We start from the raw sequence: 18,510 nt of genomic DNA on the forward strand, positions 1-18,510 counted from the left end.
AATGAGTAGTGTCACTGGCCTGTGTTACAGTCACAGAGCATGGATGCTTTTGTTGATCATTTAATTGTGAGAGGAGGAGCATGAAAATAAAACCCAATGATGGTGCGTTTATGTGCAATTAAAGTAAAGTGCTCGAGGAAGCACTGTCTTACTGCGCTCTATTGATTCTTAGAAAAACATCTGTGTAATTATGTGATAGCTGCTGCATTTCATGTTCATATTTGACATAAAGGGGGAAAAACATGGTTTTCAGGGGAGCTCTCGGTTTTTCTCACTTATTTGTCCTCAGAAATGACACAGCCTCTACCATTCTTCTTACTTGTAAGAAAACGATAATATGAAAATAATAATAAACAGAAGGAAAACCAAGTCCTCAGAGACACATATGAAAGAAATTACAATAAGAGAATTGCTTTTCTTTTCAAAATTCCCAAACAAAAGGCATTTTTCACTCCCCTGAATAAAATCAGAGAAAAATCTATTCATTATTTCTCGTCTCAAAAATGAAGCCAAGGCTGAAGTATTTTAAAGTTGTAATACCGCTGATGACCAGTGGGGGTGGCTCCATTTGGCTTAAAAAGCTTTGTCTCACGTAGACTTACACTGAACCTCTCTCTAAAACACTACGTCAATCTACCCAGCCTTATCCACTTTTTTCAACCCTCTAATAAATGATCTGGTCCATCTATAATTTTTTCCTCCATTAATTAAACCCCGGGCCTTCAGCCTCTCATAGTCTCACCTTTTTATCCAAATATGGTAACTTCTGGTGCCAAACAGACAAAATAGAAATGGCCAAATCACAAACTCCTGGTTTCAAAGTAGTATTTCAGACACAATATGTGATATCACAGTTCTTCTGTCCACTAATTATGCGCAGTCTATTATTTCAGCTGCAAGAAATTCTTTAACTCTAACGGATGCAGTGAGTAGCTTCTCATTTCTTAAACAACTATTAATGATTGGACTGTAGAACAACGGTAAAAGGTCATGTAGTCTGATGAGTCCAGACTGATCCTGCTCCAGGGTGAAAAGAAAGGCAGATGACATGATTACCCATCATGCCTTGTGCCTACAGTCCAAGCCTGTTCTGAGGTCAGCTGAACCTGAATATACTGAATAACCAGGTCTGAACATCATGAGATTTTTTTTCCTTTCCCTAGTGGCACAGGTGTATTCCAAGATGACTATACCAGGATTAATCAGGATCAAAATGTGAAATAGTGAATGAGGTAGCCTACTGAGAATCTTTGGGATGTGATGGGGAAGACTTTAGTCAGTGGTCTGACTCCCCCATCATCAATGCAAGATTTTGGCCAAAAATGAATGCAACTCTGGATTGATTTGTTATTTATTGTGACATTACATTGTGATAAGTATTGTATGGCAATGTATAGTGATGCCACGGCAAATGAAAACCATACTCAAAATTCTGCTCAGTTCAAAGAAATGTGTGTGCATTTTTTTCCAGGCAGTGTTTATGCTTTACACAACTATAGAAATGCATTCACAAAAGTAGCATCTATATTATAAATGGGAGGTGGACTCTGTCCGTGTGTCTTGGGTATCACACAAAATCCAGAAAGAGCTGACTGCTGCAGTTTGGCGCACTTATGTATTTTTGGTCAAGGAAGAGACTAGCGAAACCGGCAAGTTGACAGGACCAATATTTTGGGAGATATTAGTAATTTTTGAATACAATAGCCTATCACGTTGCAATGCCCAGAATCATAGAATCATAAAATTGAAGTGGGTTACCTAGCAACACATAAACAATAGGGCCACAGTGCCATGGTGTCAAACTCCCTGTACAGAAACAGACATGCCAGCTGAGAGATTATTTAATGGAAAATGCCAGTGAAATTTTCCAAGAAAGTAAAGGAATGAACTGTATCAGAGTAAGTTTATTATCTACCAAATCTAGAACATATGCTTCCCCACAGGTCAATGTGCTTGTTCATTCATATTTTAGATTCCCCCCCAAAATTTCACGTCATGTTTTCAGGAAAGGGAGTTCTGGGCAAGCAGGTCCTGGACAAGCATGAAAAAAAATGGATGGATGTTTTCAGGAAGGCTCATGTCTTATTAACAAGAACCTGGTTCTCCTGTAGTTCAATCACACCCTGCTTTTGTTCCCAGGAGAAGTGAGGAGGGAGGTAAACAAGACAGAGATACAACTTCTTTGGATTCATTAAAGACTAGTGAAAATGTATGTGTTTGTATGGGTCCATCCTACATGTCCAATTGAAGGCTTCCACAATAAAGTACTCACCTATAGGGACTGTAAGTGAATTAAGTGAAGCCAGGAAAGCCAAGGAAAACTACCAGAGAAAACAATGTGAGGCAAACAGTAGCTGACTCGACTGCAGAGTTGTTTTTTACTGCACACTTCATTATGTATGTTTTCCCCTACACACTTCATTTCTTCAAAGGTTAACAGCAAGCAATTTACACAATGTCTACAGAAGTATTCTCACTAAAATATGATTTCTTGGCAGAGCAGCAATAGCAACAGAACATTTTGTACCAATCAGGCAAAGTTATCATGACTGCCAACAGACAGCACAGTAATTATGGGCTGTACACACGAGCAGGAATCGAAGGTAATACACACAACTCATCTGGAAATGAGATTTGTGCAGTAAAATCAAGGCAATGAAAACTCCAGCACTCGGCTGTGTGCTAAAATAAGACCTTATTTCATTTCTGTGCACATGCTGTACACCTTGCAACCTGTTCTAGATGCTTGAATTTGAAGAGAAACAGCCTGATCTATCATAACAAAATTAAAGTTACCAGGCTGTCTTTTCTCTGTTTCAGTGGTGAGTTTTAATTAAAAAAAAAACACCACTACTTCTTTCAAATGAATCAATAAACATGTCTTTTGTAAGAGCCAACATAATAGAAGAGCATTATCAGAACGAAAACTATAAGGTCAATACACCTCCTTTCTTTTCCACCTCACCCACACAATTAATTTAATACACTAGATGTACAATGAGCAAACACAGGGCAAAGTCCAGCTAACAACAGCCGACAGAACAGACTAATGTGGTAACGTCAGATATGACCAGATGTGATGTGTACTGTTTTTGAGACTAATTAATCTGTACTGTTTGAGAGGTTCCAGACCACGCCTGGTGCACTACAGCAACATTTTGCATTTTAAAAATCATTGACACTCTGTGCACATCCATGACAGCCATCCAAAACTATTAATTTTTCCTAATAATAAGACAAAAAATATCTAGTTCTAAAGCATAAAGGTTTTATATTTGCTGATCTGAGAATAGGCTCTGCCTGGATGCCTGAATACTGGAGATGGGACACTGAAACCAACAGACACAATTATCTGTTGAGAATCACCAGCTGAGCTGTCGAACAAACTGTGTATGTATGTGTGTGAGCTGTTCCTTTTTTGTGATTAAGAAGTACTTGCAGCTGGAGGTGACAGATAGGGGGACAAAGTGTAAATAAGATGATGGAAAGTGAAGCATGTTATAGTCTCAGGCTGTATGAATGAGCTGCAGCCTGAGATAGATGACAGCTCATTCATTACACAGTAACTAAGAGACAGAGTAGATGAGAACAGACTCTTAAAAATCATCCCATGTTGTGTCAGATCCCATCAAATTGAGCTACAATCGGTTGTAAAGTTAATGATTTTCAGAGATGTCAAATCATGGTGTTGCTGTGCAATTTACTGTTAAAGCACTCAGAGTGAATATGTGCCCATTTAAACATCAGATATATGCAGCAGGAATACTACAGTATGAAAGAGCCTGGATGAAAGTTTGATGAGAACATTTCAGTTGGAAAAGCCAATTTGTGATACTGGTGCAAATTCATAGTGCAGCTCAGTGTGGTCTAGTAATATTAGGAACTGTGTAAGTGTATAATTATCCTGATTTAGAGTAAGTTCTTTAGCAAGTTTTTTAAGAATTTACCTTAAGATTAATAAAGTATCTATTTATCTATCTATCTATTGGAACTGATGCAGGTTCTGGTTTGTACAATACCATCTCATTTCAAAATGGTCATCAAGACTGAAATTCCCCTCTGATGACCATGTTCATGCACAAAAATGTTTCAAGTGTTTCCATTTAACTACTGTTGTGAAATACTGCAAATGTCTTTGACAAAGATCAGAATGAGAGCTGAGGTAATCCAGAGTAAGAAACTGCTTTTCTTACCGATGGTGGTGATAACTGTCCCAGCAAAGAAAAAGGAGGAACTGAAGTCCCAGAGGCTGGTCTGATTAGATGAGTTTCCTGATGGGTTCACACCTGCTCGGACTGCTGAGACCACTTGCTGGAGCAGAAAGTAAAGAAGACAAGAGAGTTGGCAGGATATGCTATGTCTGAGTATGCTAGGAGGTAAACAAGAAATTAGTGGTGTGCAACAGCTTTCCTGGGGAATAGATGGTAACAGAGGTGAATATAGAAGTGGAGCCAATTATGAGGAAAACAAGGAGTAGCATCTGTCACTGTCATTGTAAATCTGGAAGTGCTCAGACTTATAGAGGAACTAGTTACACCTTTATAGATCCACTAAAGGTTATAATCTTAGGTCATGATTATATATGTACATAAAGATAGAATGTTTTTGCATATGTTCTACATAAAGGTTCAGTTTGTACTACACAATTGCCCATAAAGTTGGAATAATTATATTTTCAGACACATTCCTCTTTTTGTTCCTATTTATACACATCAGTAATCACCTTTGACCAGGTACAGTGATTACACACCGAGTTCCAAATAAACTTTTTCTTTCGAGAATAAATCACACTGTTACAATCATTTCATGAGAAGAGGTAAAAATATTTTTTTCCAACTTTATGGTCAAGTGGTATCTAGTGATGAAGTTTGCAGATTGCAACCAACTGAATCACCTTAACCTTGCTTTACGGTGGCTGCAAAACAGCAAAAGGGCCTTATTAAAGCCAGTGTTTAGTTTGTCCATTGTGTTCTTTTATTTAGGGGAAATTAACCCCCTGAATACCTCTAAATTTTCCACACTGAACAGCTGCTGTCAACCAAGAGCATCTACTGATCTAAAATGTTTAATACCTTTTTCAACCTATCATTCTGTCAATACATTGAAATAATTTAGCTAAAATGCCGTTTCTAAGCTTCTTATGGTCATCAGATATGGTCCATTTGATTGTTCTGAGTCTGTAGAGTGAACATGGAAACAACATCATCCATCAATAAAACCCATGTAGTTTGTCATTGTAAACACTTGTTTTTATGTTCATATAATAATATATTGTATTTTACTGGAAAAGATAGTTTTTCTTGTTTGGCACAATGAGATTTTCACTGAGGAAATGCAGGATGCAGAGATAATATCCTAGTAAACACTGATAAATGACTGAAGAATGGTTAAATTAGAGAAAAATTAATTTGGAAGTTGCCACAAAAATAGATCTAAGTCTATGAGTGTTAATATACTGTAGTTCCTGAAGTAAAAACAGGGATCTTTAATTATAACTAATGCTGAGGTCTGGTAAAAAATTATCAGGATGAACTTTCGGTATCTGTCATTTGGCTGTACTACTAGGTAAATACAGGGTTCATGTCTACATGTTTAATTTAATACATTCAACTATATATAATACTTTTACCACTTGTTGGTGTAAATCTCTTAAGCCATGAATACATTCTATGCACTGAGACGAGGTCTCTCATCATGGTAAAGAAAGCGCTGTGTTTGTAGAAAAGTGCATTGCAGGGCTGCCAACATCACAAACAGGAATGGATCAAATCCAGTTTTTAAGATAATTATGATCATTTCTACTTGCTAAACAGAGGAAATGAAAAATGAAGGCCTCCCTTTTATAAAACTCTGTTGGATAAAGGCCTACTACACTCTGCAGCTGAGGGGAATTCTCAAATGTTATTATAACCAAAAGAGACTGAAGATTGGGATCTGATCAGGCAGGAAATCACTGAACTTGTCTCTTTGGCCATTTGGCGGTTAATGACACACTCTCATCACCGCTTTAGTGTAAATACTAAATTATTTTAATCACATACTGATGTCATATTCAATTTATATCATCACTGATAAGTGCAACAGTTTATTTCTTTCTAGATGGATATTCTTCCCCTAAACCAACAGTCCTTCCTCTGTATTTCTATTGCATCATTGCTCCATTTTTGAGCACATTAATGCTTCTACTTATAGCTCAGAAGAACAGGTTTTTTTTGTTTCCAAAAACCTATGAGTGGTAGGTAGATGTTAACATAATTTCTTGAAATTAAAGGTTAAACAAGCGGTGCCAGGCACAACAAACCCCACCCCTTGCACGTATTACAGCTTATTTTGGCATGAATCCACTCTTTCATTCAAATTCAACATTTATTAAATATAAAAATTATATGTCTGAAGAAAATTGAAACAAAATTGATGTTTTTATAGACATTTGAAATTTCGCCCACTATAAGTAAATAGGAGAAAAAAAAAAGATTTAAAAATGTAACAAAAAAAAAAAAAAAAAAAAACCTATGACTTTTATATTAAATATTGTATATTTTGAATAGTTATGTCTAAAATTGACCTGTATACCTCTGCAAAGTTTTAAGTAAACTGAGTTAAAATTGACATTTTTATAGCAATTTGAAATTTTGCCCATTATAAGTGGGGAAAATTTTTTTTTACAAATGTAACAAAAATTTGAACTTTGACCTACTTTTCAAAAAATGTAATGACAACTACTCTGGGTCACTGGCAATCTACGAACCCAGTTTGGTTTGAATTCAACCGATAGTTTTGCTGCTAAAGTGTTAACAATCTAAGAAACAAACCAAACCAAAAACAATACACCTTGCCTCCCCTTTGAGGGGGCAGGGTAATAAAAGGGTTAAACCAGCACACACTACCTAATTTAGCCAATATTCTTATATGATTTGAAAGCTGCCTTTTTAGAACATTTACTGAAACTTCAGGCATGTTGCTGTAGTTGTGTATAAAAAGAGGGTAATTTTGAGTGTCTTACTTGGGGGTAATCAGGTGTGACACAAGTCTACCGATCCAAATGAGTGACAGGCCCTTTTAACGCCAAAAAACTGAACAAGAAACATGTTTTCCCACTCAGGGCTGCGCTGTCATGAGATGAGATAAGAGGGCAATGAAGCCAGCAGCTGGAAGAAACAGCTTCTATATAAAGCTTAGAGCTACACAGGTTGGCATCTTTTCCGTATTTATTTCTTTACTTCTAATACTGGCCTGGTCACATCTGATTTCCTCTGAATGTACCGAAATACCTATCACTTCATTATCACCTCAGCCATTATGTCATACAGACTTATGATATTTATTATCTTAATGTTCCCAGGGTTTTGCCATAGTCTCTACCTGCAATAATCTTCAATCAGAGTTGAAAATACCATAACTCATTTTACTACAAGCTTTTTGTACCATCTTACTGACTGGACAGTGAGAGTCCTTTGGACAGTGCATATGTTTTTAATTGTTTGCTGACCTCGACCAAATTGCTGGTGACCAAAACAATAACCCATTTTTAAAGTTTTGTCAAACTTTTGTTATTCCTTTGTGTTATTACTAAATTATTTTTTATTTTATTTTATTCATTTATTTTATTTTTTTTTATTATTTATTGTTGTCACCGATCTATTATCCTGTTGTTTTTCATAATGGTGTATGCTGTTGACCTCTTGGCCAGGTTGGACTTTTAAATGATCTCAATCTCAATGGGACTTTATCCTGTTAAACAAGCGGTGCCAGGCACAACAAACCCCGCCCCTCACATATGTCGTCTTATTTTGGCATTGATCCAGCTGATGTCATCAAGTCTACGCATCTGCTGATGTCAGCATATCAATTGCCTCTATATGTGTGCCAAATTTGAAGTAAATTGAAACCAAATTAATGTTTTTATAGACATTTGAAATTTTGCCCATTATAAGTAAATGGGAGAAGATATAAGATTTTAAAAATTCATTAAAAATATAAACTTTGACCTACTTTTCCTGAAATGTAACCACATCTATTCTGGGTCACTGGCAATCTATAAGCCAAATATGGTATGAATTCAACCAATAGTTTTGTTACAGACATTTGAAATCTCCCCCATTATCAGTAAATGGGGGAATGAAAGAATTTAAAAATTCATAAAAAATTTGAACTTTGACCTACTGTTCCCAACATGTAATCAGATCTATTCTGGGTCACTGGAAATCTATAAACCATATTTAGTTTGAATTCTACCTATAGTTTTGCTGCTACAGACATGTGAAATTTCCCCCAATATAAGTAAATGGATGAAAAAAAAGGATTTTAAAAATTCATTAAAAAAATTTTAATCTTGTATGAAATTAACCAATAGTTTTGCTGCTAGAGCATTAACAAACAAACAAAACAATACCCCTTGCCCTTTGGGGGGGGCAGGGTAATAAAGGTTAAACAAAAATTAATCTGAATACACCACATTTTTGGTTTCAGACTCTGGCTTACACAGTGGGTTTGACTGCAGTATGACAAAATGTTTCTTGATCCAAGTAGCCTCTCAAGATATAAAATCATTACCGAGACAAATGAAGTAGAAACATTTTTTAAATCTCAGGGGAAGCGTCTGCACTGCAATAGAGCTGATGTGAGTAAACTGCAGAGAAATGCACTATTGGGCTAAAGCTTTTATTCCCCTACATGTATCGGAGTTGTACCGTAGAAGAGAAACTTTTTATTGAAGATAGAAAAACCTTTAGACTAATATTTCCTCCACTGTATTCAATTTCAATAAACCCCCACGGAGTGCTACAGTAAATAAGTTCTGCAGAAAATAATGTACACAGCGTTGTCAGCTTTAACTGAGTCTGCACGCACATACTTGAGGGTCAATGCAATGTCAGGATGTTGTCGCTGACGATTCATCATCCTTAGTGACACTAGCAGAGTTTTTCATTAACCCATGGCCATTAAGTGAGATAGCGCAGCAAAGATCGAGTGTCTAAAAGCTGAAACGGGTGAATAATGGATCAGAAAATGAGGGAAGAGACATGGATATAACAGCAAAGTGTTAACAGGACGTAAAGGTGGAGAGAACTGAGACTTGTGGTGGTGAATAAAGTTGTAATGTAGTTTAAGAGGAAGAGTTGACCTGATTTAACAGGTAGAGAAGTACAACTGTCTAGTGGAATAGATCCCTCAAAAAGTGGACAATATCTCTCTGGCTATAAACCACAACAGATTAGATACTAATCAACTGAAAGTTAACTTTTAAAAGGCAATTATATTGACCCATAAAGACCCAGTACTACTTTGGTGGCAGTTCCCAAATAAATTTTTCTCTTTATTTAGCCTTTCCTACGTGATTTATCACCATTATTACAATATTATCCTCTGTATTTTGTCTTTTTTCAGTGAAAATTAGGTATTTTCCTGTATTTAATTTACTGATCATGTAGATGTTTAAAAGCTCAGATTAAAATTGAGGATTATTATATCATAAACAGAGAAAAATGAAGAACAGTGACTTTTTCAAACCTGATTTGTTGAAATCTGTCATTAATTGAACATAAACCAAGTGTCTCCATCCACTGTCATTGATCCAACTCCATGGGTTTTACTGGTGAATCAATGTTGTAGAAGATGATGGTGTTTCCATGTTCACTATGGAGCCTCTGAACATCCAAATAGTTCATATCTAATGATGATTTAAAGCTGAGAAACTGTATTTTACACCAATTATTTACATGTATTGAAAGGATTAGTGGATTAACGGTTATTAAACATCTTAGATCAGTGGATGCTTTTGGTCACTGGTGGCTATCTGGATCTTTAAGGGTTAATGATGGTTCAGAGGAATAAAAAACTGATAGATGATTGGAAAAGAACATTAACATTGTGAGAAATTAACCATCTTTGACTCTATTAAAAAAAGTATGCTTTTTTAACCCTCGAAGACCTAAAAAGCGATTAGCAACCAAAAGCATCTGCTGATTTAAAATGGTACAATAAATGTTACGTTTTGAACCACTAGTCCTGTCAATACATGTAAATAATTCAGGTAAAAGGCAGTTTCTCAGCTTTTCATTGGCATCAAATATGAACCATTTAGACGTTCAGAGGCTTCTAAGTAAACATCAAAATTCTGTCATCATCTGTCACTGTTTTACCAATAAAACCCATGTTTTTTTTTGACATATTACAGTAGTTGTGGACACTCGATTTTTCATCAGTCAATGATATATTTTGCTGAAAAAGTAATCTTTTCTTCATTTTCTGCTCTTTTGATATAATAATCATTGAATTTACTCTGACCTTTAATGAACATCTACATGATCAGTAAATTAAACCTGATTTTCACTGAAAAATACAAAATGCAGAGATAATACTATCATAAATCACTTCTGAAAGGTTACATTTACAGAAATATTCATTTGGAAGTCACCAAAAACATAAATCCACATCTTTAATGGTTGAGTAAACATCACAATAAAAGTAATAAACAGCAAACTACGTACATCAACTGAACATTACAGTAAATCTGCACGATTTTATGTGTGATTTTTATTCACCTTTATTCATTCATTTCTTTAAGGAATCCTGGTTGAAAAGGCTGACATGATCCACTGGTCACTATCAGAGCCAAATTCTCCCGACAATGATAAAATACAATGTTGTATCATTGCCAATTAATTGGTCAAATCACTTTCTATTGGCACCTTAATTAGAAAATGGACAAAGGGGAGCCTTTCAACAATAGGCCAGTGTTACTGATCTGATATCAAATCCTAAATAAAACAAAGAAGGGGCTTCTGAGATGAATTGATGAAACCTCACGTCCACTGAGCCTCTTAGCAAATCAAGCCATCAAAAAGACTCTGTCGGCCCTTTTGTTTCACATTCAGAGCAGGTCTATTAATTCACACTTGTGACCCTCAGTCGTGTGAATATTAACTATAACTAATGATGAGATAGAACAATGTGAAGACCACACTAACAGTCAACCCAGCTCAGACAAACAACCAGACCAGACGGACTCATCTGAGCTTTTTGACATCACTCACTTGTTTTAATTACTCCCTTTGAGAGCAGATCTCTCCTCAAATCCACCACTGACTGGCTTTTGATCAGCAGGGGCTTACAAAGGTGTGTGTGTGTGTGTGTGTGTGTGTGTGTGTGTGTGTGTGCGTGTGTGTGCGTGTGTGTGCGTGTGTGTCTGTCTGTGTGTATGTGTGTGTGTGTGTTGTTTGTCTATATAATTAAGTAAAAGCCAGTGGGGGACACCTGTGATCAATAAATCATCACAGGAGAAATGAATGCTTGAAAAATGGAGATACTGTTGATGATGAGGATAAGGCTGTATGTTGTCTTTCAGTCAATGTACGGTGATTTACTGTATATTCACTGGTGTAATACTCAGAAAGATTTATGTTATAAAGAAAGTGTTTGACACGTTGCTTGATAGCATTAGGAAATAGTCTTAATTCCTCTTAAATGTACCCAAAGTCTGACACAGTCAAATTCACTCTAAAGTTGGGCTGTCAAAATTAACGCATTAAGGCAGATGAATCCATCATCATGATTAATCTGATAAAAAAATTTAACTTAACTAGAAGCACTCGGAGAGCGCAGACCTCCGCCAAGGCTGATCAGTGGTGCCCCTCGTGGGCCCCCCCACCCCCGATCACCACCAAAATTTAATCATTTCTTCCTTATCCCATTTCCAACAAACCCTGAAAATTTCATCCAAATCTGTCCATAACTTTTTGAGTTATGTTGCACACTAACGGACAGACAAACAAACAAACAAACAGACAAACAAACCCTGGCAAAAACATAACCTCCTTGGCGGAGGTAATTAACCCATCTCCAGCACAAAATGACTCTGAACATCTCTGGCAATGCATTTCAGGCAGTTTGTCCAAGTCAAGTCATCGTCGCGCATGCGCAAATGGACAGTTGATCTGGTGGTGACAGGCAGCAGAATCAACCCATAAAGATAGAAGACGCTAAACAGCACGTTGACCCTCTGGATGGAAATATGAGTACAAAAAAACCAAGAGAGCTACCTTTGCAGTTTTACTGTCTAGCTACCTAAATACTGCAAATAAGTGTTATAATGCCTTGCTACCTATATTCATACCAGTCACTCTAGCCACTTTATGCCCATACCTGCTGCTGTGCCTATCCACCTTCAGGGTTTGCACATGCCTGAGGCACAATTTATTTATGTGAGTTTAATAGCCAGTAGTTTATATTAGTTTTACTGTACAGTTTATGTAAATTCTTGTAGTCTTTAGTGTTTATTTTATTGTTTGTATATTAGTCTTATTGTATATATTGCTACTTGCTTACTTTTGTGTGCACATGATGGTGTAGCTTGACATCTCGTTGTACTTGTATAACGACAATAAAAGGCTTTCTATTCTATTCTATTTCTATTCTAAAAAAAAAAAAAACAAGACAGAACAGTTGTTTTAAGCTGTTTTGTTGAAAGTGTTTAATAAAACATGTTAAGTGCATATATATTCCCTTCTTTCTTGAGTCTGTTTTCTCATACAAAATGTAACACAATTAATACAGTGCTTGTAAGAAAAAGTGAGTAGCGTCCCTCTTGTAAATAAAAACAATGTGCTACACACTTCTGTTAAGACAGTCTCAAAAGATTTGGTCCTTGTTGATGTAAGAGATTAAATCCTTGAAAATGTGTCACATAACATACAGCATAAGACATAAAAAGAAAAACAAAATGGGTAAAGTTTGGTTTTATGGAGCTGTTTCCTCTTTGCAAAGTGTCATATTCATTAAATCCCAGTCATTAGGTCCACTCTTATATGAGATCATTAACTTCATCTATCAGAATTTAATATCAGGACAGGAAACACCTCGATAATCATTTTTGTACAAGAACAAACCATCTCACGCAAAACATGCACTGTGAAATGATATCACTACACATGAGTCTGGTTCAGTTTTTGTAATGTGAATTGTATGTTCATGACACTAAATCTAATCTGATAGCTGTCTATTCAACCTTTAGCTGGATTAACATCTACAGTATTTCCTCAAATAGTGGTCCAGGTTTTAACTTACTTAAGCTGCAGGAGGTTCCAGGCCTTTATTTGAAGGAGGCTTGTTTTAAAGGTAGGCCTTTACTTCTAATTTCCTCTTTTTAATAAGTAGATACAGCCCTCTGTAGAACAAAATTTTATTTTAAACCACTCTACTTTTCTACAAATGCAATGCATCCTTCAACATTTCAAAATAAAAACCAATCCAGTTGCCATTTTGTATTGCATACATTAAGATTTCTACAATAAAACTTGTGTCAAAAAATAATATAGGCTACACCATTATCAACAAAAGGCGCTAAGTTTACAGTAAATTTACAGAAAAGGAAACATTTCTGAAACTAGAGACTATCACCTAACAAATGGGTGTAATTGATTAATTTTGTTCTTGAGGTTCTTCAGTTATAAGCTTTGGAACTTGATATGGTAAAAAGGCAATAATGAACACAAATTAGGTGGGAAGCAACAGAGTAACAAAGCACAGATAAAACAAAAGTAAAACACACACCTGTAGCGACTGAAACTGAACAATAAGACTCCAGATGAGTAATCTAGATAATCCAGAAGTGTTGAAAACAGCTGTATGCAAACATTGTTGATTTTTTATCTGCTTTGTGATTGAGATCTGGCTTTTATTTGTTCATGTCAACCTGGAAACAAGCTATGATGAGCTATGATATGATGACAAGCTATGAGGAAAATATGGTAAATAACGGAGGGAAAAGATGAGAAAAAACAGGTAATTTACTGATTGCACTTACCATAAAGTTTATATGCATAGAGTTTTCTCGTTATACTCAAAGGGCATTGGTATAACTTTAGTTGAAATGATATTTTTTAAGACCTTTTTTCAGACCTTCAGACCACACTTCTTGGTTAATGAATCCAAATGTTTGCAGTGGTTGTTGGAGTGTACACTGTATTTAATTATGCTTGACTTACTGGATGATAAAATGTGTATTCACCAGTTGGCTTAAAAGACAATCTGATATTTGGAAGCACTTAACAGAATCATGGAAATATTGTAAGGTCCAAAATTAACCTCGGTACACAAATCAGTCTCCCCAGGCTTTTAAAGGCCTTTCAGCTCTCACACATTACAGAAGTAATCATCGTCAGCAAGTCCAATATGTCAGACCAATTCCCCAGAGGAAAGTCCTTTTCATCTACTGAGTTTAGCTGGAAATGTACTAATCAATATAGCAAAGAAATTCAGGAAGTGGGTGGTTTTATCTGGATACAGCATAATAATAAATAGCATTTAACAGTAACTATTATTATTAATATGAATAATGACTATCTTGAGATCTTAATTAAGGTAGTGGGGTTTTATTGTTGTTTTTCTTGATCCTGATCCTTTAATAATATTTTTATATAGAGCCAAATCTGTTTTTTTTCTACCGTACAAAGTAAAATAAGCTTCTATGTAGTAAATCAGTGTGTGAATGTACAACTGGAAATCAGAAAAAGGAGGGGATGTATGGGAAAGTATTAAATGAAATGAAATATGATGTATCAGGTAATGATTTGGTACATTAGCAGCATCCAGGAAAGATCTAATCCTCAGGAGCTGATGGTCACCAGTTCATCAACAAATGCACAAGAAAATTGATGAAATAATTAAAGACAAAGTCCATAAAAGAAATACAGGAAGGGTTTTTTGATATTTCAGTATCTACTATGTGGAATGTGGAAGTATTTCAGTGTATAAAAGGCAAGGGTTCAAGCCTCATTCAATTCATTCAACCCTTCAGATGAAGCTGCATCAAGAACAGACATTCATCTAAGCTCATGGGGTCTGGATCACTCATGCAAACCTTTGTCAAGCTATTGTATTCTCAGTTGTTCCTTATTTCTGTCTAGTTTAGCTTGAAGTAATGGTCACATCACTGCCTTCACTGCTATTTTGGATAATATTTGTGTAAAAGCCTGAGTCTGCTGGTTGTTTATTTTATATTTCTATGCCTTGAGGCCCGGTGTCTTACAATACATCCATAGTCCTTAGCAAATGTAAAACCTCAGAATGGTCGAGATGTATTAGAATAACAGCCTCCAGGAAATACACAATGAATGTGTTTGAATTATCTATTTCTCTACTGGTGGAAAAAAGCCTCCGGTTAAACCTTTTGTGGTGTTTACTCACAACCATTGTATTCGTAATCCTCAAAGCCCAGTTAGATAGTGTAAAGCTGTCCAAACACCACTATAATGTCTAAAGATTAGCCTTTTCATAGATAGCTCTCTATTTTTCTATGTGTCATCTTCCCGAGTAGAGAAGAGAGATAAATACATTTATTAAAGCGATGCTCATACTCCCACTTACCTTGACCAGATCCTCCAGCTCAGAGTTGTTTACACAGGCGTGCATGGCCAAAAAGTCTAGTTTTTCAGCAAGAATGGCCAGTTTCTGGGAACTTTCATGAGGCTGCTCCAGAGCGCTGAACACCGTGGCCCCGATGATGAGGTACAGCACCACCAGGAAGAAGATGGCTGAGACTGTTTTCCACCTCATGACGGTGGTCCGGATGTCACGCTCCTCATCCTCGGGGGGGCTCAGCACCACAGGTTTGGTCGAGAACGACAGGCGAGGTTTGGAGTTGTGGGCAGCAGACTTTGGGTCAAGAAGGTCAGGTGCGGCCACTGTGAGGATGAGACTGATTAGCATGGATTGATTTCTCCTCCAGTACGATTTGCCACAACACTTTGATTTCAACAGCTCTTTACTGTCTTATTGTCTGTATTGTGATCTGTCAACCTGTCCATCGCTATGTCAGGTATTACAGAAGGAGGATGGGAGTGATTTTTTTTTATGAATGGCAGATGAAATGGCTTTACTATCCTCACTAACTCTTTAATATAGAGGTATAGGACAGATATATCCTTCTCCTATTCATCTCCATCATACTGTGAAGGACTTAGAGGCTTTAAATCATGTGCCTCAAAAATATTCACCACATTAGAACTTAACACCGCCTCTTCATCCATCATTAGTGCAAATCCAGCTCCTATCAAAAAACCTGGAAGTCTTTCTCTTCTCACATTCAGCAGAACAGCGCCACTACACAACCTCTGCAGGAAGGATCTTTATGCACTTTCCTTTTATAAGGAGTTCAAAGCCCTGTCTGGAATATGCTCGCTCAGCCACAGTCTGTCACTACAACATAATGTACACAGTGATTTACCATGATTTCAAAGGAAAAGTCTGCACATTTAAGGCATCATGAAAGTCAGCACCTGCAAAAAATAATCATCATTTAACATAAACTTGAGCAAGCATCTAATATCTGCCTCCCTGCAGGCTTTTAAGTAAAACTACCAGCATTTTACTTTTGGGTCCCAACACAAATAATAACACAACAGCTGAATAAAGCCCATTAAAAATTAAACATTCTTTGTCACAGTTCCGTTTTGCAAGCAGGTTGCAACAGTATATCCAATTACATAACCATCTCATGAGGTCCTCAGAGCTAGGATTTTACAGTAAACAACTTATGGGGAGGCTCAAACACTAAACAGTGTGTAAAACAGCATGGTAAACTAAAGATTAATGATTACCTGATATGTCGATGTCATATTTAGAGTATTATAAGACAATGATGAGTATTTCTTTGTCTGGATCATGCCTCTCATTTTGGCAATTAATAAAGCATACTTCTTATAAAACCTAAAAACATAAGTTCACACAGTAATGATAAGATGTTAAATAATAAATATATATATATATAAATTAAAATACACAATATTCGTGTCATTTTTTTTTTTTTTTATCTAACATCCCTATGAAAGACAGATGGTTTATACATTTTTTCATTCTGTAATGTTTAATTTCAACTTGTTGTTAACGCACTTACTTCTCTACCATCTCTTCTCTCTTTGTTTCCTCATCGACGTAGTTTTGTTCAAGAAAAAAAAAAAAAGAAAAAGAAAAAAACGTAAATAAACCCCTTATATTAAAGTGGGTTGTTGCCTGCTGTATCCCCGCTGAGGGACGTGTCCGTTCTCCACATGGTTTCACCGAGCTGCGCTTCCCACCACTCTACAATCTCCGGAGAAAATACATCCAGGACATCGCGTTCCCACCAAAAGACAGGCTAGGATGGAGCATGAGAGGATGGAGGGGAGGAAATCCAAATGTTTGGAGACATTGCGCCAGACAGGTGCCTACATGGCTGTGGCGCGCGGGGGTCTGATGTTGGCTCGTGCGGTCAGAGGAGGTTTGGCCAGTGGAGCTGCAGCTCCTACTTCTACTGAGCTGCAGACAGTGTGTGCACAGAGGAGCTACTCTCTGTTCAATGCTTGTGACGCTTCCATCCTGATAATGCATTTCACATGACCAAGAGGAAACAGCACATTCACACATAGAAAAGTGCAGCCACAGTATAGTAGGATAGGTCTCATTTTTTCTGCATTGTAGTCATGAAAAACCTCTTTTGGGCTTGACTGCAAGGAGATGCAGATGGCCAACCTATGCATTTTCACCTGGCTCATGGACAAAACAGGAGAGCATCTTATTTTGTCCTGGCTACTGAAGGGTAGAGGAGTGGATTAATTGAATTAGTGTGACAGTCTGTGTGGTTTCTGTCCAAGATCTGAGTTATTATTCACCTTGACATCCAGGTATGACCGCTACACAAATAAAGGAAACTGAGGATGTCAGAGGAGCTCCTCATTAATTTGATTGTCAGCTTGTGTATGCAGAGTAAGGTGTTGTGTTTGCAGGTGTGTCCATCTATTGATCTCATTTGCAAGAGATGCCTGATGCCTAATTGGATTGAGAGATATGCGCAGCTGTTTGTCTTTGCTGCTTTGACACATAGATACTTACAGGGAGGATCTGTGCAGCATCTTAATGAAGATACGAAAAGATGAATCAGAAAGGGAAAAAAAAATACTAATCATATGCATGGTGGAAAATAGAACATAATATAGGGTTAAATATGACACATAACTGGATGAATCAGTAAACATTTGCAGCAACTGAGAAGTCAACTACAGGCTTAAAGTCTGCATGTTTGACATTATTTTATGATAACCAAAAACCAGTGCAAAAAGACGTTAAGGAAACAGTTCATTAGTTTTGTTTTTGTTTTTTTAGCGTAAAACAGGAATTTAAGTTGGTAAAACTTGAAAGTTTCAGCTCCTTCCTGTAGTCTTCATCAGACGAAGGCTACAGGAAGGAGCTGAAACTAGTACAGCATGTAAACAAACAACTACCCCTGTCTTGATAAATGAATTATCTACAATAATTATATGTGGAAGACGGTATGAAACTTTACCAGAGTTGTTAATACTTATCTTTAGGTTGGGGTTCAATAGGGACAACAGTTCTGCTGACTCTTATTTCTTTGTTGTTAAATGCAGGAAAGCCAACTCTCCAAGTTGGCTCTTTTCACTTTAAATCTCATTGTGGCTGTGCTGCTGGAGTCCACACAGGTAAGTTTTAACCAACCTTTGATTAAATTAAGTT

The 18,510-nt window shown here is 36.7% G+C and overlaps 1 protein-coding gene across 3 annotated transcripts in view; it reads right to left on the reverse strand.

Moving 5' to 3' along the window:
* kcnk2b (potassium channel, subfamily K, member 2b) overlaps positions 1-17,271 on the reverse strand; it is a 44,910-nt gene extending 27,639 nt beyond the window's left edge. For all 3 annotated transcript variants that reach the window (XM_030128891.1, XM_030128890.1, XM_030128889.1), the window contains exons 1-3: positions 16,895-17,271; positions 15,367-15,683; positions 4,194-4,311 (exon numbers count right to left, since the gene is read on the reverse strand). In XM_030128891.1, coding sequence (XP_029984751.1) covers positions 4,194-4,311; positions 15,367-15,683; position 16,895 — 436 coding nt within the window. In that variant the 5' untranslated portion in view covers positions 16,896-17,271. The remainder of the gene's footprint in view (positions 1-4,193; positions 4,312-15,366; positions 15,684-16,894) is intronic.
* Positions 17,272-18,510: the final 1,239 nt, after the last annotated feature.

The sequence above is a fragment of the Sphaeramia orbicularis genome, chromosome 24 (assembly GCF_902148855.1).
Source record: "Sphaeramia orbicularis chromosome 24, fSphaOr1.1, whole genome shotgun sequence".
In the NCBI taxonomy this organism is placed as follows: Eukaryota; Metazoa; Chordata; class Actinopteri; order Kurtiformes; family Apogonidae; genus Sphaeramia; species Sphaeramia orbicularis.